The 24,190-nt window shown below is 38.8% G+C and overlaps 1 protein-coding gene across 1 annotated transcript in view; it reads left to right on the plus strand.

The window, feature by feature from the left end:
- The first annotated feature begins 308 nt into the window (after positions 1-308).
- The window catches only part of Pikfyve (phosphoinositide kinase, FYVE-type zinc finger containing), an 83,683-nt gene continuing 59,801 nt past the window's right edge, over positions 309-24,190 (plus strand). Inside the window, exons 1-9 of the mRNA XM_090354704.1 lie at positions 309-387; positions 4,110-4,290; positions 7,019-7,168; positions 7,402-7,437; positions 10,796-10,914; positions 12,673-12,844; positions 16,563-16,770; positions 17,372-17,461; positions 22,399-22,537. Coding sequence (XP_090210830.1) covers positions 4,119-4,290; positions 7,019-7,168; positions 7,402-7,437; positions 10,796-10,914; positions 12,673-12,844; positions 16,563-16,770; positions 17,372-17,461; positions 22,399-22,537 — 1,086 coding nt within the window. The 5' untranslated portion in view covers positions 309-387; positions 4,110-4,118. The remainder of the gene's footprint in view (positions 388-4,109; positions 4,291-7,018; positions 7,169-7,401; positions 7,438-10,795; positions 10,915-12,672; positions 12,845-16,562; positions 16,771-17,371; positions 17,462-22,398; positions 22,538-24,190) is intronic.

Consider the following 24,190-nt stretch of genomic DNA (forward strand, 5'->3'; position numbering starts at 1 on the left):
CGCACTGTGGTCGGAGCTTCCTCAGGGAGGGCTGAGGCGACTCGGTTCAACCCAAGCGGCCGAGGACGATCCTCTCTGGGCTCGATTCCTTCGACCTGAGCATCTGATCCGAACGTCGCGCGGCCGAAGGGGAGTGGGCGGGGTCTGTCTCAGGAAAAGATTGCTGATTGGTGGGAAGGAGGAGCGAGGGGGCGGAGCCTCTCGGGCGGGCGGGGTGGCCAGTGAGAAGCCGCCGCAACCATGTAAGCAGCTTCGCTTCCTGGCACAACCGCCGGCGGCTGGTGTTCGTAGATCGCTGCGCTCCGGGTCGGGCTCCCCGCACGGGAGCTGGGTGGGGGCAGCGTTTGGCTGTGGAGGGAGGCCGGCGAGGCCGGGAGGGGGGCGCAGGTAACAGGGAGCGGGCCTGGTGGTGGGAGGTAGGCCGGCTCTGCGGAGCTCGGGCGGGAGAGGTGAGCTGAGGCCGGGAGTCCGGGTTCCACCGGCGGGGCCGGAGGCCGCGGCCGCCGGGGCCGGGTCTGCAGCGAGCTGGTGTTCCCGGTCCCCGGGCTGCGCCGGGTCTGTAGCCTGGGCCGTGTGGGCGCCTCTGGAAGAGGTCCCCCGGGGCATTGGAAGTTGCCCCACGCTCCTCCGGGGTCCCCGGCGCCCCAACTTAGTGGGAGGGCGGGTCAGTCATCTTCAGAGTTCACCAGCCTGGGCTCTTCAAGCGAATTTCCCCCTCCAGTGCTCGATTCATGGCCTCGCAGGATGAGTCCATTTCACTGTACTTCTCTTTGGTGGACACTTGATTTCCCCATAACTTGTTTATTATCCTTTTGTTAATAATGTTCCCAGCAAAGATGAGACTGTGGAGGAGAGGTGGCCGCTTCAGGAATTTGGGGTCTCTCTAGTTTTATTCGCGGTGGGGTGCAATGTACAGGGTCCTTAGACAAAGGTAGAAATGTTGAAATTGTACATAAAGTCAGTTTATTCCCAGGTGTATGGTGTGTGCAATATGTGTTATCAAGTATTTTTTTTTTATCCCCACTGCATTCTGTGTTGTACAATTGCTACAAGTTTGATGGTAGAGGTTGGTCACCTGGGCAAGATTGTAGGCATATTTCTGATTTATTTGTTTCTTGTTTGTTGGCACTCCTCAAGTTCTACTCTGTTGTCATTCTTACAGAGAAAAGTTGTTAGTTTTTGTTGTTGTTGTTGTTGTTGTTGTTGTTGTTGTTTTCCTGTAGATAGATTGGCCCTTCTGAGACATCTGACTATTTTCCCATGGTGATGGTGGTGGTGGTAGGACAACTTTTACTTTCAGGGAAGAGTTACAGGAACCACGTTTCAGTTTTCCTTTACTATTATGTTGGTGTGTTGGTTATAATTGAACAACAAGAACAAGAGAAACTTCTTTGATGGGAACTAGCGTTACTAATATTTAGGTGGCCTACATGATTATATACATTAAAAAAAATTCCTAAAAATGACTAGGCTGACTGGTGGTTGAATGTTGACCTAAACTTTGATAGTGATCGGTAAACCAGCTTATTTTCTATGCTTTATGCCTGTTGAGTCTTTGGCTTTATCAAGATATGTGTAGTAAGTCCAGCCTTGGAAAGAAAAGAGGTGATACATCAAGAAAATGGGTGATAGATCAAGAGTTGGTTTTGTCAGTACTTCTAATTACCTGTCAGGAAACAGTTTTAGTTCATATAGTAAGTACTTATTAAGATGTCAAAAAATGAGTGTTTCAGTGTAGTTTCTTTAGATTATTGTTGTCATGGTTATTAAGGTTAACCAGATGATGGCATTTGTGTTTCACAGATTATATTTTCTGTGTGTTTTCATGTTTTTTTTTTGTAGTACTTGGGATCATTTTCATGGTAATTTCATATCTTCAAAGCCTGAGCAAATTTTTTTTTGTTGTTGTCAAAATGTCCTTTACAAGTAATTCTGAGACATTTTAGGCAGATGCTAAGTCTGCTTCTGATGTTACTTTTGTGGAAGAAGAATGTAGGCTGTGTTCCCAGGCTTGGGATTTGTTATTGCCAGGATATTTTCCCTTCTCTCCAGTGCTCTTTAAACAAAAATAAAACAACAGAAGAAACCCTTTTGAGTTTATACTTTCTCAGTCACCATCTTATTTTTGAACCCTGTATTCTGGTATATTGATTTCTTGGTCTTTAGAAGAATTGGTGACTACTTTCTCCAGTCGAAGATGATACTTGAAACTTTCCTTCCTTCTTTCCTTCTTCCTGTTTCTCCACCCCTTTTCCTTCCTCTTTTTTTCTCATCCCTTTCCATAAATGTTTATTACCAAAATCCCATTCAAGTCAGCGCTCTTACTGCTGCTCCAATTTGTTAGCCAATGAAAGCATTAGCCTAGAAAGTCTTATGTTTTAAAGAATGTAGATAGGCTAAAATTGAGAAGTAATTTCAATCTAAAGAACTTTGTGGCACAATTTGGGGTCTAATCAACTGTCTCTTTCTCCTCATCCCTTCCCAAGAAAGTTGTTTAGTTTCTGTGCACCTTGCTTTCTTCAGAGGTAAAATATAGTTATAAGGCTTTCTGTATGTGCTTTCCAGGATTATTGCAAAAATAAAATGATCTGTAGGAAGGATTTGAAGGAGAAAAACATTTTGCAAGAGTCTATCTTCTCTGTGAAGGGCAGATTAAATTACAACATCCATCTTAACTAGAGTTACAAATGGTTATTTGTTTTTTGTTTATTTATTTATTTGGTTGGTTATGGGGCTTGAACTCTGGGTCTTGTGCTTTCTAGGTTAGCACTCTTCCACTTGAGCCACAGTGCCACTTCTGGTTTTCTGGTGGTTATTTGGAGATAAAAGTCTCACAGACTTTTGTGCCTGGCTGGCTTTGTGATCCTCAGATCTCAGCTTCTTGAGTAGCTAGGATTACAGGTGTGAGCCACTGTTGTCCAGCTAAGGTCTATATCTTAAGAGTTTTTCAATTTAGATTTAAAGGGGAAAAAAGCCCAAGATCATGTGCCTAGTAGAACAAGATAACCTAAGACAATTGGAGTTGAATACTTATTACAGGAATGCCTTGAGCTAATTGTTGAGGTAAGAGAGAAGGGTCTTTAAAGAGCTTAGCCCCGTTGCTTACTCCTGTCAGCCTAGCTTCTTGGGAGAGGAGACACTAACAAGCAAAAACTGGAGTCCTTACCTTGAAAGACAACAACCGAATAGGAGAAAGGTATGGCTCATTGAGTCCCTGAATTCAAGTCTAACTTCCAGAAAGGTGACTCTTTTTTTTTTTTTGATGGGTCAAGGAGCTTGAACTCTGGGCCTGGGGCTGTTCCTGAACTCTTTAGCTCAAGGCTACCTCCCTACCCTTGAGTCAAGCCCCACCTCCCATTTTCTAGAGGTTAATTAATTGGAGATAAGAGTCTCAGGTTCTTTTGTTCCCCGGGCTGGCTTTGATCCTCAGATCTCAGCCTCCTGAGTAGCTAGGATTACTGGCATGAGCCACTGCACTGGCCTAGTGATAGAGTGCTTGCCTAGCATGTGTAAAGACCAGGGTTCGGTTCCTTGATACCACATACATAGAAAAAAAAAAGCCAGACGTGGTGCTGTAGCTCAAGTGGTAGAGTTCTAGCCTTGACCAAGGACAATGCTCAGGCCCTGAGTTCTAGGGCCAGGACTGGCAAAAAAAAAAAAAAAAAAAGGAAGGGTTGAAATAAATACAACAAAATTGAAGAATTTATGTTCTCCTTGTATAAAACAAGTTTTCTCCTGTGACTTTAAAAGGCTATTCTTCCCCCCCAACCAAAACAAACTAGAAAGATGTGTTACGCTTTTTTAAATGTATGTGTAATTTACATTTGTGACTTATTACATGTGATTTTTAAAAAAATTAGCTTTAGATCTTAAATAATTGAATAGTAATTAAAGTTGGCTACATAACCATAGTTTTAGGTGTTGAGAAATTCTTCTTTTTGATAGCAGTGCTTTTAAGCTCTAATTTGACTCTGGCCTTACTTATTACTTATTCTGGCTTTTTAGATAAGAACTTTCATACAGATCTTCCATGTAGTGGCTTGTTGTTTGGAATCACTTTTTGGTTTTTTGAGGAAGTTAGATGTTTTGTTTCTTTTTTCTTTTTTCAGACTCATGAAATGGCCACAGATGATAAGTCTTCCCCAGCACTGGACTCTGCTAATGATTTGCCTCGATCTCCCACTAGTCCTTCTCGTCTCACACACTTTAAACCTTTGACTCCTGATCAGGATGAACCACCTTTTAAGTCAGCATATAGTTCTTTTGTAAATCTTTTTCGATTTAACAAAGGTAAGACTAATTCTTAAGGATCAGAAAACATAGCTTTTACTCTGGGATTTCCTGATTTAACTTTCCTGTTGTATCTTTACAAGAAAGTGAAATATTAACAAGGTGATAGCTTTAACTATAGGTTACCAGATCTTTCTGGTCAAGAAGGAAAAGCTAAAATTTTTCCTACAATTTTATTATTTATGTGAAGTAATGACGAAATATTTAAAGGAGATCCTTTTTGTTGTTGTTGTTGTTGGTCATGGGGCTTAAACGCTGGGCCTGAGCTCTTCAGCTAGTGCTCTACCACTTGAGCCATAGTGCCACTTCCAGTTTTCTGGTGTTTAATTGGAGATAAGAGTCTCATGAACTTTAGTGCCTGGGCTGGCTTTGAATCTTGATCCTTAGATCTCAGCCTCCCTGGAGTAGTTAGTAATTAGGATTATAGGCATGAGCCACTGTGCCCAGCTAGGAGGTCCCTTCTTAGAAAGTGGTATTTTTTTTATTATTATTATGTGCTTCAACTTTCTTAAGTTCACACAGTGGACTTTCATTTGTGAAATGTTAATGGGTAAAAGATTTTATTTAAAGGACAAAATTAAAAGGAATAATACACAAAAGTAAAGGTTTATACTTTTCAAAAATTCAAACTTTTTAGCAGGTCATATGTACATGATACCAAATAAAACCATACTAATGAATTGTCCTCCAGTAATACATTTTCTTGGCCACTGATAGTTCTGAGTAGCTTGGTTTATAGCTTTCCAAGCTACTCAGAAGGCTGAGATCTGAGAAGCTGGCCTGGACAGGAAAGTCTAAAGAGATTTTTCATTTCCAATAAACTACAAAAACCTAGAAATACAGCTGTGCCTTAAGTTATAGAACATTAATCTTGAGCACAATAGCTCAGTGACAGTGCCCAGGCTCTGAGTTCAATCCCCAGCACTGGTATGAGCTTATGTGAGCACACACATATACAGGCTCAATATATTTTTTTTTAATTTGCCAGTAGAATTAAAAACAAATATGGGCTATATCCTTTGCCTGTAATTTGGCTCCTATTTGAAATGTGGTAGAAAATAATCCTTGTAATGAACTGGGGGTTAAGGTTTATCTCAGTAGAAAGCTTAAATTAGTAATTGAATTTTACTAAGGGTCTTGTTTAAAATATTGTAAAGACTGTTAGTGTACATATAAGACAATGATTAAGAATTAATCCTTTCATTGTTGTTGTTGTTGTTGGTTGTAGGGCTTGACAAGCTCAGTGCTTGGGTGCTGTCCCTGAAATTTTGCTCAAGGCTAGTGCTCTGACCACTTTGAGTCACAGCTCCACTTCTGTTTTATTGGTTGATAAATGGAGACAAGAGTTTTCATAGCTCTTGCCTGGCTAATAATCCTTATTTTTGAGAAATAGTTTTGGATTTCAATTAAAAAATTGGAAGATAATACAGAGAATTCTCATGGGCTCCCAAGCCCAGTTTTACATCTGACATTACTATGGCACAATTGTTACAATGAATGAACAATTACTATACTTTTCATTTACTGTATTTTGTTCAGATTTCTTTAGTTTTCACTCACTGTCATTATTCTGTTCTAGGATAAAGGGTACCATATTACATTAAGTCAAAAAGTAATAATCTCTGTCAGATTAAAATGTGATAATATCAGATGAAAAGTTGTATTATTTTGGAGTAGTAGGGTTTGAATTTCAGGCCTCATACTTGCTAGGTGGATGCTTTAGTTCCTGAGCCATTTCACCAGAACATATGCATAGTCTGGCCACAGACTGAGGGATAGCATACTAACCTTGAGCAAAAAGCTCAAGAACTTCGTTCAGGTGATTTTAAACCCCGTGACTGGTACCACGTGTATGTGCATGTGTGTGTGCCCACACCCAACCAAAAATCCCCAAATAACAAAACCCAAGCTGTGTGTGAAGCTGATGTTTACTCTGTCTTACATTTTGAAGAATTTTAACCAAAGCACATAGTTCATGTACACAAATGGTGTAGTTACTGCTTAATAACTGTATTGTTTCAGCTTTTTTTTAAACCTATTTTTTTTTTCCCAGTCCCGGGGCTCGAACTCAAGGCCTGGGCACTGTCCTTGAACACTTTTTGCTCAAGGCTAGCACTCTGCCACTTGAGCCACAGTGCCACTTGTAGCTTTTTCTGTGTATGTTGTTGTGCGGAATTGAACCCCAGGGCTTTGTGCATGCTACGTGAACACACTACTACTAGGCCATGCTCCTGGCCCCTTAAAACCTAATTTTTATTATGCATGCAATATGGTAACCTCTTGGTGTTTTCAGATATGCAGTGTCTAGGAGTCTACTACCATTAGGGAAAAAATTACAGACGCTCAGGATTTATAGAGTTCCGTATGGTGGGTGCTCGATTTATTTTTCCTAGAAAGACTTACTGCCTTATTACTTAATTGGGTACATTCACTTTTACTTTGCTTTTGGGGGATTGCATTTGCTTTTTGGGAGATACAGTTTTACAAACGGAAGGGCTAGAAAATACTGAGCTGATCACAAACATAATATAGGTATGGGAATTTACATTAAAAAACTTAGTTTATTTCTTGGTTTGGCTGTGCTTGTTCAGAACTGCCTGTAGTAAATTGATGAATAAGGTGGGCACTGTACATATGCACATTGTCTAAACATTTTATCTACCTCCTCTTCTTTGCACAACTCTGAGTCTTAGTTTTGCAAATAACACCAACCTTTTCCTTGCTGCAGAGAGAGGAGAAGGGGGCCCAGGAGAGCAGCAGTCACCAAGTGGAAGCTGGTCCAGCCCTCAGCTTCCTTCCAGGGCACAATCTGTGAGGTCACCTGTACCTTACAAAAAGCAGCTGAATGAGGAACTTCAGCGTCGTTCATCAGTATTAGGTAACATATAACATTTTTATTTCACTGAGGTATTTCCATAGTTTCTAAGATAGTTTTTGGTCCTAACTTTCTGTTTATTGAACTAGTCAAGTACTCTTCAGAATAAATAAAATTCTTACACTAGCATGTGAAAAAATTGTTATTTGAAAAAATTTCTAAAGCATCATTAAACTTTGTTAGGTAAGACACAGATCTTTGATTATTTGTTCATTAATTACTTGCTTGGGTTTCAGCAGAAAACAGTTTGCAGCATCCCCAGGAAAATACAGGTTAGTTTCAACTTTGTGAATGAATTCTGCATCTGTTCTTGGGACGCTAGTGAAATGTGGTGTGCATGCCTCTGGCTGCAGAACTCTTGTCAACTCCATTAATGGGCTGCCATTTGCTCTTGGCCTCTGTCCTTGTTGGGATGCAAACTGTCATGTGGCTGGATAAGCTGACCCCTTCTTGTCTGCTTATTGTTCTCCATCTTGGCCTACTAATAGTCATCTTACTCATTTTTATGTTCTTCTCATGAATGTGGGCTGGGTATCAATGTCTGAACTGAGTGGCTAGATGTAGTGTTGTTTTTGCAGGGGGAGGGGATTCATGGGGCTTGAACTCTGGTCTGGGCACTGTCCCTGAGTGGTAGCTACTGCCCCACCCTTGAGCCACAGCCCCACTTCCCCTTCTAATGGTTAATTGGAGATAAGAGTCTCTCTGCTTCCCGACTGTCTTTGAACCATTATCCTCAGATCTTAGCCTCCTGAGTAGCTAGGATTACACGCGTGAAGCACCTCTTCTGGCTAGATGAAGTTTTATTTCTGTTAGATTGTTATACTCAGTGGAGTGGTTTTCTCAGCTCAAGGTGATAGAAAAAGGACAGTGAAAGTACAGAAGCGAAAGAAAAATCAGTGGAAATGAGAATCAGGTGTAGGTGTCCTTGAACTCTTCTCCTGTCTGGTCTTGCCAGTCTTTCCCATGAGGGCCTTCAGGGAAATTTAGGTATAAGACATGGTGATTGGCAGAAAGGTATTTTATTGCTTATTGAAACCTGATGTATTAGAAGAAGAGGCAAAACTGAGTAAAGGAGGAGTTTTGCCAGAATACTGGGGCAAAGCTGACTGCACTACTTCCAAGGCAGCTTCAGCCAATGTGCCAGTTGGAAAAAGGAGCCAGGGGGATGGGTAGATGGATGTGGGTATGTGAGAGAGAGAAAGAGGAAAAGAGGAAAGGAAGGAGGGCAAGGGCAAGAGCAAAAGGTAGAGTGAGAGAGAGAGAGAAAGCAGGGAGTGCAACTTCTCCTTTTATTTCAGTTTATATCTACTATAATCTTTTTTTTTTTTTTTTTTTTTTTTTTTTTTTGCCAGTCCTGGGCTTTAGCCCAGGGCCAGAGCACTGTCCTTGGATCTTTCTCAAGGCTAGAGCTCTACCACTTGAGCCTTAGCACCACTTCTGGCTTTTTCTAAGTATGTGGTACCAAGGAATCGAACCCGGGTCTTTGTGCATGCTAGGCAAGCACTCTACCACTAGGCCAAACTCCAGGCCCTACTATAATCTTTAACATCAATAAACTCTCTTTACCTCTTAAACCTGACTCATGGCCAAAACTCAGTTTTGTTTAAGAAACTCTTGAGTATGTCCTATGTTGAATTACAATTGTTTTTTTTTTCTTTAAATTTCATTATTGCTTTCACTTTGCTGAATTTTAAGTTTAGTTTCTCAAATAATATGCTTTCCTTTGTTCTACAGAGGGAAGAAAGGGGGGCCAAACTGAGTCTCTGACTTTGGCATAGAATTTCTTTAAATGTAACGTGGAGGAGCCAGATTAGAATCTAATCTTTTAATGGTTGTAGGGTGGTATCTTGCCAAATGTTGCCTTTGATGTTTTGCTATACTTGTATTTAAATATCTTCTGGATGAGCTTGGAGTCTCTGCGAGACTTCCCTTCTCCTATTCCTTACAGTCTCTATCCTGTCCACTTGAATTTGAATTTTGCTGTGGAAGCATTTGAGCCTTATAAGCTTGTTTCTTTTCCCACTGAAGAACTGATTATGGAGCTCTCTAACCTTAGGAAAGTTATTTAATTTTCCTTTCCATTTTGAAAGAGAAGTAGCTAACCAAGATTATTTGCCTATGGGCAGAGACTAGACCAGATTTTTCTCTAGATCTCCTTCATTTTCATTCTTGGATGGAGTTCATTCATGGTTGCAAGGAAGGATCTTGTTCATTCTTTTCCAGTGGATGATTCTATTAATATTTTTTCTGTTACTCAGTACTAAATGCAAGGTGCTTCACAATTCATTATCACTTGTAAAAGGGAGTACTGTTGTTACAAGTCTTGTGGCTACATCTGTTTCCTTTTAGTAAATTATAGAGTTGCTTTATTATTTGAGACTGAAGAAAATGGACTCATTCTAATTACTTACATATGACTAACAATATCTGGGGTATATGTTGAAAGTAAGATCCAACTGTAGAGGGGTAAACATTTTCCAAGTTTTCTAAAATAGGTACAGAAGTATAGAGGTAGTAATTACTTCAATAATTAAATGTGATTCTTGATAAATATGGGTATAGGTATTAACCTTTCATTTTTGTTGTTGTTGTTGTAGTAATTCTTTCTTTCCCACCCTTTCAAAACAAAGCCACTTAATACAAGTCTTGGAAATGGTGAGTTGAGGCAGGTTGAGGATGGGCTATTTTCTGTTTTCTGGTATTATGTGCAGGATACCTGAGTTTCCCTAGTAGGTGCCTGAAACCACAGATAACATCAAACTCTAGTGTATACATACTGTGATTAAGTTTAAAGTTTAATTTGTGAATCAGGCACAAAAGGAATTATAATATAACAGAAGTTATCTGAATATAGTCTTTCTCTTAAAATCAAGACAAATGCTAATATTTTCAGTCTGTAGTTGATGAGGCTGTTGAAAGTTTGGAAAGTAGAACTGCAGAGAAGTAGTTTTTACTTACTGCATAGATAAGTAGTTTTTACTTATCTTCATAGGTTATGTAGTTACTGTGTATAAACTAATAAGATGTTCATTTTATTTTGTTATACCACCTCCATTTTACCTTAATGTTTAAAACTGCCTTAGAACCAGGAATAGAAATTTGAAGTGTAATTTTGATCTGAAATAAGGAATAATAGGTGGCAGTGTTGGTTGGCATATCTCATTTTACCACAGAGCTGGAATTTGAGTTTTTGAAAATTTTTTGATAGATTTGGTTTCTTATTTATTTCAGGCATAAAAGATCCCTTCCAGTTAGAAGAGCAAGGTTGAGGAGGTGAAAAGAGCTGGAGGAATAGAGTTTTAGCAATCCTCTGGTTACTTGGGTGGGATCAAAGGGTGCAGTAAGTCATTAATGAGTTGGGCCCTCTGCTGCTCCCTTCCCAGGCCTCAAAACCATCGATCATCTCAGACAGTTCTTGTCTTAAGTGTCCATTACTTGCTTGTGAAACAGTGTTTTAAATGATAATAAGTACTTTCAACAACCTCTTAGCATTTAACTCTCCCATTCCTTTTCGCTGGTTAGGAGAACATCAATATGGCTAGCAGTAAGGCATACTATATCACATATATACAATATGTTTTATAAAGACACTAACTCTTAATATGATTGCTTTTTAAAAATTTGGCTCAGACATAAGAAGGAAAGCAGAGCCTACCTTTGGAGGTCATGACCCTCGTACAGCTGTTCAGCTTCGAAGCCTCAGCACAGTATTAAAGCGCCTCAAGGAAATCATGGAGGGGAAAAGCCAGGTAGGTACTGTTTGTATAGAGGCTTTGGGAGATTTCTTTCTTTTTTTTTAATATTTGTTATTGTAATTAATAAAAGGGTTACATGATATTTGCCAGATAGAAGGTGCATTAATTCACATACATTGATACCCTTTCACATGTCTTGGTCTCCATTTCCCTCCCCCCCCCCCCCCCCCCCCCCCCCCCCCGTCTTGGTTTTCCTCCCTTCCCTATCAAATTTCAAATAACCAAATACAAATAAATATATCAGATAACAAAGTGAGATACTGTAACAATATTAGATACCCGAGGGACAGTAAAGGAGATGAGGGATAACATAGTACGTTAAGGACAACAGTCATTCGTTATATGGCTTTTGTTTCAATATCCTGGAGGTCCTTTCAATTAGCTTCATACTATATGGCCTTATGTATCAAGGTTTTGCTGTATTGCAGATCTCTGCTAGTAGAGCCCAAGGTTTCTACTGATTATGACAAATGAGGGAAACCATTGAGCCTAATAAGTTCCTTTGAGTCTGGCTTACTTCACTTAATATGATTTTTTCTAAGTCTTTCCATTTCCTAACAAATGGGGCGATGTCGTTTTTTCTGACAGCAGCATAGAATTCCATTGTGTACAAATACCACAACTTGTTGATCCACTCATCAACTGAGGGACATCTAGGTTGGTTCCATATCTTTGCTATGGTGAATAATGCTGCAATGAACATTGTTGTGCTAGTTGATTTAGTATGCCCTAGATTCTGGATGGTTGAGTAAATGCCAAGTAGTGGAATTGCTGGGTCATAGGGGAGTTCTATGTTTAGCTTTTTGAGGCACTGCCATACTGCTTTCCATAATGGTTGAATGAGTTTGCACTCCCACCAATAGTGTAGTAGTGATCCCTTCTGGCCACATCCCCTCCAGCATCTGTTATTATTCGTTTTCCTGATCATGGCCATTCTAACTGGAGTGAGGTGGAATCTTAGAGTTGTTTTGATTTGCATTTCTTTTATGACCAGAGATATTGAGCATTTCTTCATGTGTCTATAGGCCATTTTTGTTTCTTCTTCAGAGAACACTCTCTTTAAGTCTTTGGCTCATTTTTTAATGGGATGGTTGTTACTTTGGAGATTAGTTTTGGAGTGATTCAATTTTTTGAGTTGTTGATATATTTTAGATATGAAGCCTTTGTCCGTTATTTGGTTGGTGAAGATCTTCTCCCACTCTGTAGGCTTCCTAATTAATTTACTAGCTATGTCCTTTGCCATACAAAAGCTCCGCAGTTTAATGCAGTCCCACTTATCCAGTAGAGGCTTTGGGAGATTTCTTATTAAGCTCCTTGGGGGATTCTCACTGAAAACGGCTTGATGCCTCTTGAAGGAAAGTTTATTACCCTGTGGCCAGTAATATGTCCTTTAGTTGTTCTTGTCATTTTTTGCCCTTTGTGTTTTATTTGTATCTTAGAATTAGCTCATTATTTTCTATAAAAGAAACCTTCTGGGTTGGGAATGTGGCCTAGTGTTAGAGTGATTGCCTTACATGCATGAAGCCCTGGGTTTGATTCCTCAGTACCATAAACCAGAAGAAGCTGGAAGTGGTGCTGTGGCTCAAGTGGTAGCGTGCTAGACTTGAGCAGAAGAAGCTCAGGGACAGTGTCCAGGCCCCAGGACTGGCAGGAAAAATAAACAAAAACAAAAATTCTTCCAGGTTTTCATTTGCCACTGTAACTTTTAATAGTCATTATTTTGAAGACTTCTTCATATCTTTTGTCTTTCAGGATAGTGACCTGAAGCAATACTGGATGCCAGATAGTCAATGTAAAGAGTGCTATGACTGCAGTGAAAAATTTACAACCTTCAGGCGCAGACATCATTGCCGTCTCTGTGGGCAGATTTTTTGTAGTCGTTGCTGTAATCAAGAAATCCCTGGAAAATTTATGGGCTATACTGGTAATATATTTTCCTGACAATATTACAATTTTTACAGACTTTGACCATAAAATCAGTATAAGAAAAGTGTTATTCAATTTTTATTTTTTGTTTTATATCGGAGAAGGGAAACTGTGTGCTGGTAGCTCACACCTGTAATCCTAGCTAATCAGGGAGCAGAGATCTGAGGATTCTGAAAAGCTGAAATCTAAGGATTGAGATTCAAACTGGGTCCAGGCATGAAAAGTCTGTGACTTTTCCAATTAACCATCAGAAAACCATAAGTGGTGCTGTGACACAAAGTGCTATAGTGCTAGCCTTGAGCAAAATTACTCAGGGACAGCGCCCAGACCCAATGTTCAAGCCACATGATAGCTGGGGTGGGGGGGGGGTTATGGGGAGGGAGATACAGCTTTTTTTTTTTTTAAAAAAAACTTTGCAGTTAATAAAACAGATGGCAGTGTTCACAAATACTTAAAGTATATTACAAATACTAGGGGCATTAGAAGTTATTAGTCAAGAATAGATTTTTTGATAAGATTGATGATGATGATGATGATGATGATTGCTATTTTTGTGTGGGTCATAGGGCTTGAACTCTGGGCCAGGAAGCTGTCCCTGAGCTCTTCAGCCCAAGGCTACTGCTCTATCCCTTGAGCCACAGCCCCACTTCCCATTTTCTAGTGATTGGAGATAGGAATCTCTTGCTCATTAGGGTGTTTTAGGTTCTTTAGTATCCCATTGACTTTAAACCTTGATCCTCAGAGCTCTGAACCTTGATCCTCAGATCTCAGCCTCCTGAGGAGGTAGGATACAGGACATAGGATTACAGGTATGAGCCACCATGCCAGGCTTAGATAGTTAATTTTTTATTAGTATTGTTTTTGTCTCATTCTTTCATAAGGAAGGTAAATTATTCTTTAAAGTTCTTTAAAATTGTATTTTATTGTTAGGATAATGTATAGAAGGGTTACAGTTATATTCGTCAGGTAATGGGTACAATACTTCTCGAACCTTGATATCCCTTCTCATGTTTTTGTTCCCCTTACCCTCCCCTCACCCCTCCCAAACATCTTGTTTTCCCCCTTCCCTATTTCATATAAACAAGTGTATACACAGTATACCAGGTAACAAAGTCAGATATAGTAACCACATGATATTAATGATAAGTGGAAAAAAAAAGAAAAGAAGTAACTTCACACAGTACATTAAGAGAACAATCACAAAGATAAGCCTCTTGTTTCCATAACCTAGAATTCATTTCATTTAGTCTCATCCTGTATGACCATATGTACATAGATTTTTGAGATATTGTGATCTTCTGCTGGGAGAATTCTAGCTGGGAAGTAATTTATTACAAATGAGGGAAGCCATGGAGCCTATCCTTCTTTGGGTCTGGTTTACTTCACTTAATATGATTTTTTCCAAGTTTTCCCATTTCCTTACAAATGTGTCGATGTCATTCTTTCTGATGGCAGCATGGAATTCCATTGTGTCTAAATACCACATCTTCTTGATCCATTCATCTACTGAAGGCATCTGGGTTGGTTCCATATCTTAGCTATGGTAAATAATTCTGCAGTGAACATGGTTGTACTGGTAGTTTTAGTATGCCCTTGTTTCTGGACATTTGGGTAAATGCCAAAGAGAGGAATTTCTGGGTGATAGGGGAGCTTTATGTTTAGTCTTTTGAGGAATCTGCTTTCCATAGTGGTTGAATGAGTTTACATTCCCACCAACAGTGTAGTAATGATCCCTCCTGGCCATATCCCCACCAGCATCTATTGTTACTAGATTTTTCTTTCTTTCTTTTTTTTTTTTTTTGCCAGTCCTGGGTTTGAGCTTAGGGCCTGAGCACTGTCCTTGGACTTTCTCAAGGCTAGAGCTCTACCACTTGAGCCTCAGCACTGCTTCAGGCTTTTTTCTATGTATGTGGTACTGAGGAATTGAACCTGGGTCTTTGTGCATGCTAGGCAAACACTCTACCACTAGGCCAAACTCCTGGCCCCGTTATTAGATTTCTTGATGATGGCCATTCTGACTAGAGTAAGGTGGAATCTCAAAGTTGTTTTGATTTGCATTTCTTTTATGGTCAGAGATGTCAAGCATTTCTTCATGTATCTATAGGCCATTCTTATTTCCTCTTCAGAGAAGTGTCTCTTTAAGTCTTTAGCCCATCTTTTAATGGGATGGTTGTTTCTTTGAAGATTTGTTTTGGAGAGGTTCACTTTTTTTTAGTTGTAGATAAATTTTAGATATGAGGCCCGTGTTGTATGATTAGTGAACATTTCCCACTCTGTGGGCTTTCTATTTAACTTGCTAGCTATGTCCTTTGCCATGCAGATGCTTTGCAGTTTAATGCAATCCCATTTGTCCAAATTTTTTTTAATTTGGACCTTTATTAAGAAAGTTTCAACCTATGCCAGTGAGTCTCAGTGTGTTTCCTAAGGAAGGTAAAATATTCTTAATATAGAAAGTTCAAGTTATTAAGACAGAACAAAAGTAAATAGTGTTGTATGATTTTTATACAGTGATTTAGGAATGCAAAGTTGGTAGAAAATTACCCAAAAGTAAACTTGGTTTTGTTTTAGTTTGCCAGCTCTGGGGCTTGAACTCAGGGTCTGAGCCTGTCCTTGGGTTTCCTCAAGGCTAGCACTTTGCCACTTGAGCCACAGTACCACTTCTGGATTTTTCTGTGTATATGGTACCAAGGAATCACAACCAGAGCTTTGTGCATGCTAGGCAAGCACTCTACCACTAAACTCCCAGCCTCTTGTGTACTTCCAGCCCCAAGATTTTTTACCTTTAGTTATTCTCATGTGTTGCATTCCCTTTTCATATTCTGTGGTAAGTGTTCTTTGCAAAATGCTGATTTGCTGTTGGTCCTGCGACTTGAACTTAGGGCCTGGTAGCTGTCCTTGAGATTTTATGCTCAATGGTTCTGTTCCACTGCTTGAGCCAAAGCTCTACTTCTGGCTGTTTGGTGATTAATTGGAGGCAGGCCTCTCATTGACTTTTTTTTTTTGCCAGGTTGGTTTTGAACTGGGATTCTTAGATCTCAGCCTCTTGGGTAGTTAGGATTACAGGTGGGAGCTACCAGTGCCCTACTTTCTTGCTTCAGGTTTTTTAAAAACAAATATAAGAGCAACCAAAGCTCTTCAGTCATGCTAAGGCTCCTCTCAAACTTATTTCCTATGGTTGTGCTTCAAGATCTGTCTTCCTGGATTCAGTAGTCAGATCTTATAAAGTACATCCCCTATGTATGACCAAGTATAATTTATTTGGTTTTTCTATTTGTTTTGTGTTTGTGCCAGTATTTGGGCTTGAACTCATGGTCTGGAAGTGGTCCCTTAGCTTTTTTTGGCTGGTTTTTGAGTGGTCAGTTGGAGATAAGATTTTCACAGGGACTTTTTTTGCCTGAGCTGGCTTTGAATTGTGATTCTTAGATCTCAGGGTCATGAGTAGTTAGGATTACAAGCTTGAGCTACCAGCATTGGGCTGTTCATCTGTACTTTAAAGATTTGGCTGTAGTGATTGCAGATCTGGCACAGGTAATTTGAATACTTAGATGAATTTGTCAAAGTAAAATTGTGGTAGTAAAACGATTACAAACTAACTTGTTTGGTAGTCTTTGAAGATATTTCTCTGTTATTAGTTACTTACTAACCCAAAGATTTAAATATTTTGTTAAATAATATATTATTACTACATTTTAATTATTTTTCTCTTTGTTCTATAGGGGACCTTCGTGCTTGTACATACTGTAGAAAAATAGCTTTAAGTTATGCACATTCTACAGATAGTAACTCCATTGGGGAAGATCTTAATGCTCTTTCAGATTCTGCTTGCTCCGTCTCTGTTCTTGATCCAAATGAGCCCCGAACACCTGTTGGCAGTAGAAAAGCTAGCCGGAACATATTCTTAGAGGATGATTTAGCCTGGCAAAGGTACTCTCATTGGATACAGGTTTGTTTAAATTGGAGAATGAATAGTCTTGTGTCTTTTGAGTATTTTGGGCTAACATTTATTTTCTTTGTATTATTTCCTGAAAATTCACTATTTTCTCCTTTTTTTTAAACTTATCTATGGAGGGATCATACATATTTATGGATAGTAATGGTATCACTCATCAAGTAGGGTGCTGGTGGATCACTCCTGTAATCCGAACTACTCAGGAAGCTGAGATCTGAAAATGATGGTTTAAAGCCAGCCCAGGCAGGAAAGTCCATGAGATTCTTATCTCCAGTTACCCTTTGTAAGATGCTGAGATCTGAAGATCATGGGTCAAAACAAGCCTGGATAGGAAAAGCCACAAGACTCTTTATCTTCAATTAGCTAGCATTGATAAGTGGAATTAGAGGCATAGCCTGGTGGAGCACTGGATGTAATTGAGAAAGCCTAGTGAGAGGATGGAGCCCGGAGTTTTAAGTTTTACTGGCAAAAAAAATGCTAAAGAATCTCATTGAAATTATGTTTTCTCTTTGAGGTCTCAGTACTTTTGCTGATCAATACTTTTACTAATATCAGTACTTTTTATTTTCTTTATAGTTTAATTCATCCAGACACCTCAAATACTGCTCTTTCCACAAGACTTGTTTCTGTTCAAGAGGATGTGGGGAAATCTCCTGCTCGAAACAGGTAAGCTGTTAAATAAAAAGAATGCATCTTGTGTCTGATTTCGTTTTCTTGATAATGAGAACAAACATAATAAAGATGAGATTGCTTGTTACACATTTTCTAAGGTAGAAGGTACAATAAGTAATCATTTGCTTTTCATGAAGCAATTTTCACTTTCATTCTTCCATTTTAAATACCTTTAACCTTTAATTTTTGTTTTGAAAATTTTGAAGTTGCAAGAGTTATAGTAAATGTTAAGAGTTATAGGAAAATAAATGTTAATGTATTCTTCATTTACATTTTGCTGGTTTATCACTTTTTATTATAAATATACAATTTTTATAAACCGTTTGAAAATCAGTAGTGGATACCATTATTTTGTTTGTGCTTTTAGTTACTATTTTGCAGTTGTAGGCTCATTGCAGCTTTCCTCAATAATATTTATGTTTTGTTAGTGTCTTGGTGACTTTTAAGTGCTGAATAGTATTCTACTAGATGTAATACAGTTTATTCACCCATTGACGAGCATCTTGCTTGCTTACAGTATTAGTAATTATTAAGATTGTTGTTAATATCTGTATATGTTTCAGTGTTTGGGCAGAAACCAACCAGCATGAAAGTTGAATCATTAGGGCAGAGTAGATTTAATTTAGCAAGATCTTAACAAACTCGTTGCCAAAGTGTGGTACTCTTATGCTTTACCACTTGACCCCTATTCCGGTTATTTTTGAGAGAGGCTTTCACTTTTTGTTCAGGTAGTCCTGTACTGTGGTCATTCTGTTTCTTTCCTGCTGTAGCTATGATGATGGCCTTGCACCATCATATCCTGCTGTTGATTGGGACAGGATCTCAAAGTTTATATCTGATCAGACTCTCCTTATTTCTTCTTTCCCAGTTGCTACAGGCATAAGCTGTCAGCATCCAGTCTGAACTGTTTTAAAAGGCACAATTTGGATGCTCTGAATAGCTTGCAGAACATAGTGGCATAGTATATCCAGGCAAGAAAATGGATTTAAATTAGAATAGAAATATTGGTGGGAGAAGGGAGTAGATGAAAAATGGTCAAATTCTAGATAGATTTTGATTGTACAGATAATTAAATATGGGATATAGTAGAAACATCAAAGATGACTCAGTTTTGAGCCTGAGCAGTTGAAAGAATGGAGTTGGCTTTATTGACATGTTGACCTGTATTAGACATGTTGAACTTGAGATACTTTTTAGACATCCAAGAGAGCTGTCAAGAATTTAGAGGAAAGGTGCAGGCTTAAGATAAAAACTTGGTGTTGTCATTGTGTGAAAGGCATTTAACTGAGGCCATGAAGCTGGAGGGAGAGCATGAAAACAGTGTGAGATATTAGGAAATGGGATTGAGATTGAGCTCGAAGTGAAGAAATAGAAGAGGACTGAAATGGAGAGGCCAATGAAATGAGAGGAAAACTAGGAAGAGTTATTTGTATTAGCAGTGAAATGAAGAAAGGTTTGCAAGAGGAGAGGAAATATGCTCATATTTTAAATAACATGATGAAAAACAAGCATTGGATTTAAAATAATATTGGTAACTGAACATAATGCCTCACTGCTGTAATCTCAGCTACTTGTGAGGTAGAGATATGGAAGATTGCAATGTGAGATCAGCCTGGGCACAAAAGGAGACTCCATCTCAACAAACAAATGGAGGTATATAGCTGTAAGCCCAGTGATACGTGAGACTTAGGAGGATTTTGGTCTGGTTTTGGTTAAAGTAAAAAGAAGACACGACCTGAAAAGTATCCTAAAGCATGAAGTGCTGAAATAGTGACTCAAGTCGCTTAACAAGCATATAACCTTGAGTTCAAACCTCAGCATTACCATAATAAAATAACATCAATAACAATGATAGACGATTTCAGTAGGTTGTTTGGCTTTATAATAGAAAGGGAAAATAATTTGAGATGGGGTTTTTGCTATCAAAGGAAGGAGGAAAAGTACAGCAGGAGGGAGTGGAATTGACAGATTTTTGAAATCTAAGACCAATGATAACATCTGTTCACTTATGCACCATTGTAGAATTATCTATACTTTACTATGTGTCTCCAGATGTTTCAGATCACTGCTAAGATGGATGTAGGTTTTGAGGACAGATACAGTTTGCTGTATGAGTGCTATCTTTGAATATAATTTTAATCAGCATCCTTGCCGCAGCATATTTATTAGTGCTTTGATAGCAAAATTAATGACTTTGTTTTTATTGCCACTGTATTGGGTTGGTTGTTAGACAAGCAGAATGCATGAATTAATGGAGCCACTGGGAAAAAGATTTAAATCAATTGACTAGAGCATGGTAGTCTTTCACTAAAGGAATAAATAGATTCTAATCAATACTGCCTTGAGGCAGCTTGATGTCAGTAGTCTCCCATTAACTGCTAATAATGACAATGCCAACTTTTGAATTATTTAAAAATATTTATTTATTTGTGTATTTATTTATTTATTTATGTATTTTGTGGGTCATGGGGCTTAAACTAGGCCTGGGCACTGTCCCTGAGCTCTGTTCAAGGCTACTGCTCTATCCCTAGGCCTGGGCTTTATCCCTGGTCTCTTTAGCTCAAAGCTACTGCCCTACCCTTGAGCCAAGCCCCACTTCCCCTGGTTTCCTAGAAGTTAATTGCAGATAAGAGTCTCAGGTCCTTTTGTGCGTGGGCTGGCTTTGAACCTTGATCCTTAGATCTCAGCCTCTTGAGTAGCTAGGATTATAGGCGTGAACCACAGAGCGTAGCTCAAGATTTTTTTTTTTTTTGCCACTCCTGGGCCTTGAACTCAGTGCCTGAGCACTGTCCGTGGGCTTTCCTTAAGCTAGAGTTCTACCACTTAGGCCAAAGCACCACTTCTGGCTTTTCTGTGTATGAGGTACCAAGGAACTGAACCCGGGTCTTCGTGTATGCTAGGAAGCACTCTACCACTAGGCCAAACTCCTGGTTTAAAATATTTTTATATATGCTACAGAGAGAATCTCTGTCTCTGTCTCCGTCTCTCTGTCTCTGTCTCTGTCTCTGTCTCTGTGTGTCTCTGTCTCTGTCTCTGTCTCTGTCTTTCCTTCTCCCTCTCCCTTGTCCTGGGGCTTGAACTTAGGGCCTGGGCACTGTCCTTGGACACATTTTGCTCAAGGCTAGCTCTGCCACTTGAGCCACAGAACTACTTCTGGCTTTTTCGGTGTATGTGGTACCCATGAATTGAAGCCAGGGTTTCATGCATGCTAGGCAAGCACTCTACCATTAGACTACACTCCTGGCCCCAAAAGAGAATTTCTTTTAATCCAGACAGTTTTGAGTGGTAGTCCTTCTATTTATAAATTGAGATACTTTACACAAATTATTATCTAATTAATCATTCTCTGATTCTTCATTTTGTTATAAAATAGAGCTGGTAGTATTTTCTTCATAAAATTCTTTATGGCTTAAATGAGGGAATATATTTCTGTTACCCTGATGAATATTATGTGTGGCCTAATACCTCAGTGAATATGTTATGTCATACCAGTATGCAGATGCTGCTGTATTTGATCACTTATATGGAAACAGTCCCTCCCTCCCTCCCTCCCTCCCTCCCTTCCTTTTCTGGGGTTTGAACTCAGGACTTTGTGCTAGTAGGCAGTTCTCTGCCATTTTGAGGCCACATCTCCAGCTCTTTGTGCCCTGGTTATTTTTGGAGATACTAGGTCCCCCCCGCCCCCCAGACCAGCCTGGAACAGGATTATTCTACTCCTAAGCAGTTAGAATGATAGATATATGCAAATCACACCCATTTTCTGTTGGTATGGACATTCACTAACTTTTTGCTCAGGCTAGTATCATGATCCTCCTAATCTTTGCCTCTTGCATAGTTACAATTAAGTACAGGTATCTTTTTTACTTTTAGGTAGTTAACTCATTTTCTAGTAGATTTTTTTCTCTAGAATAGAAGCTTACTTGTTGCTATTGATAGTCTATGTGTAAGTCATTTGGTAAATTTGCAAGTCATTTGGTAAATTTGCTAAGGGCAAAATTGAAAATACATTTAAGTACATGAGAGGAAACTAATTTCCATTTTTTTTACTGATAAAATCAATATATGTTTGAGGATAGTATCACCATTATGTCTACTAATGGGAAAAATAAACTATTGGGCACTTCATTTAGTTGGAATTCAGATTTAATATTCTCAGATTGGCTCATGCCTGTAACTCTGGCTACTCAAGAGACTATCATAGTTTGAAGTTAGGCTGAGCAGAAAAGTCAGTAAGACACTTACCTCTAAATTACCAGCAAAAAGTCAGGAGTGGAGATGTGGCTCAACCGGGAAAGCCAGTGTTGAATGAAAAGGCTAAGGGAGAGCAAACTCCTTCCACCCAACAAATTAGTGCTGTGCAGTATTAAATTTATTGTAAGCTATTTGACTATAGACATGATTCTTAGTTCTTAGACTGTGTAAAACAGAAACTTGGCTGTATTTGGCCTATTAGCTGTAGGTGTTTTTTTTTTTCTTCTTTATTCCTTTTTCTTTTCCAGTCATTTCTTTTCTCTTACCAGGATTTTAACTCAAGGCCTTCTTTGACTTGCTTGCTTGGCTGACATTCTATCACTTGATCCACTCCTCTAGCCTTTTAGCTTTCTCAGATAAAAACAAATCCAGTGTTTGTAAAAAGAGTTTGTGTCTGTTTCCTTTGAAATGTTACCAGTATATGAATTATATGATTTTTTTCCTGTAATTTTTCTGTAGCTACTTTCTATAAAAAAACTGATTTACAAATATAGATTCACTAGAAGTTGCAAATGTAGTGCAGAGAAATTCTCACTGTCTTCCAATTTTCCAAAGCAGTAATACATGTAACTGTCATAACATTGGCAAGGAATATTTACTTAAATATGAATTTCCACTATAACTATTTACTAGTGAAGAATTTATAGCTGTGATTTTTTACTTTTTGTTTCTATTTCCAGATCAGCCAGCATTACTAACCTGTCACTGGATCGGTCTGGTTCTCCTATGGTACCATCATATGAAACATCTGTCAGTCCCCAGGCTAACCGAACATACGTTAGGACAGAAACCACAGAGGATGAACGCAAAATTCTTCTGGTACCAATCTAATATTTCTGACCTATAACTAGTTTTGAGAATAAAGAATCTACTTCATTCATTACTTTCTCCTTCCTTCCCTCCTTTCCCCCTTTCTTCTTTTCCTTCTTCCTTTCTTTTCTCTCTCTTTCTTTCTCTCTCTCTCTTTCTTTCTCTCTTTTTTAATTAAGAAAAGAATAAATGAAATAGCTGACCACGATGGTGCATACATATAATCTTTAGCATTTTTAAGCTAAGGCAGGAGATTGCAATTTTAAGGCCAGCCTTGGGCTACATAGACTTGGAAGGAAGGAATGGAGGAAGGGAAGGGAAGGGAAGGGAGAAGGAGAAAAGGAAGAGGAGAAGAAGGAAGAGTGGGGGGAGGGGAAGAAGGAAGAGGAAGGTAAAGGCAAGGAAAGGGAAGAAAGAAACAAATAAGTAGCTTTTTTTTTTTCTAGGATCACTTAAGAAACCGGTCAAGTGTTCTATAGCATTGCATTACTATTTTCTTTATACCTTTCATTTAGTAAAATCATTAGTTGTCTGTATAATAAGAGAGCTAAACTTTTAGTTGGGTCTCAGCTTGTTGTTTAAACTTTGAAATATGTTTCTTATACACATGGAAAACAAATACTAATTCCTTGTTTATGTGAGACAATGGGTTGTTGACTTCTTCAGTGTATTTGTGTATAGACTAATGTGTCCTATCCTAAGGGTTACTCAAAGAATTGGAAAATATTGCTTCTGATTTCACATTTAAAATTCAAAGACTTAAGCTAGATCATTGAGGAGGTCCTTAATTGTAAAAGAAGTAATAACAGCAGAAATGAGGGTCAATAAAAGACTACATGGTGTACATAATGATCATTAATCGTGAGGGAGACAGAATGGAACAGAAGATGGAACAGATTTGGATAGGCTATAAGGAAAGTGAATCTTTTTTTTTTTTAGGTGTAAGAAAGGAATCTTTTTTTTTTTTTAGGTGTAAGAAAGGAATGCATACATACCTAGCATACAAAGCATTTTTCATGGACTTATGAAGATTTTATTAGTTAGGAGAGTTAAGTCTATTGGCAATGAAAATTATTAAGACTACCCAGTAGAAGGCAAATAATTTAGTCTTAACAGGTTTTGATTTGAGCCTGTATTTGCCAAGCAACATTGAACATTTTTTGAATTGAAAGTAATTCATGGGAGTTTTTTTTTTTTTTTGTCAGTCGTGGGGCTTGAACTCTGGGCCTGGGCTCTGTCTCTGAGCTTTTCAGCTCTACCACTTGAGCCTCTTGAGCATGACTTCTGGTTTTCTGGTAGTTACTTGGAGATAAGAATCTCACTGACTTTTGGTTGGCTTGGAACCACAATCTTCAGATCCTCTTGAGTAGCTAGGATTATGGGCGTGAGCCACTGGTGCCTGGCTTTTTTTTTTTTCTTTTAAAGTGAACATGGGGTACAGTTGGAGTGAAGGTTCCTAGCAGTGGTTATCTTAGATAGTAAAATGGACTATTGTCTCCTGCCATATCCAGAGACAACGTTGCCTTTAAATAGGAGACTGATGATATGTTTCATAGACTGCAAAAGAAAGTACTTGTGGTAATTGGTTTTCTAAAGAAGAAAATGGTGCTTTGAATTACATGAATTGAGTTCACACTGTTCCCTATGTGTGTGTATCTATCT

Source organism: Megascapheus bottae, chromosome 21, assembly GCF_031878675.1.
Source record: "Megascapheus bottae isolate mThoBot1 chromosome 21, mThoBot2.hap1, whole genome shotgun sequence".
In the NCBI taxonomy this organism is placed as follows: Eukaryota; Metazoa; Chordata; class Mammalia; order Rodentia; family Geomyidae; genus Megascapheus; species Megascapheus bottae.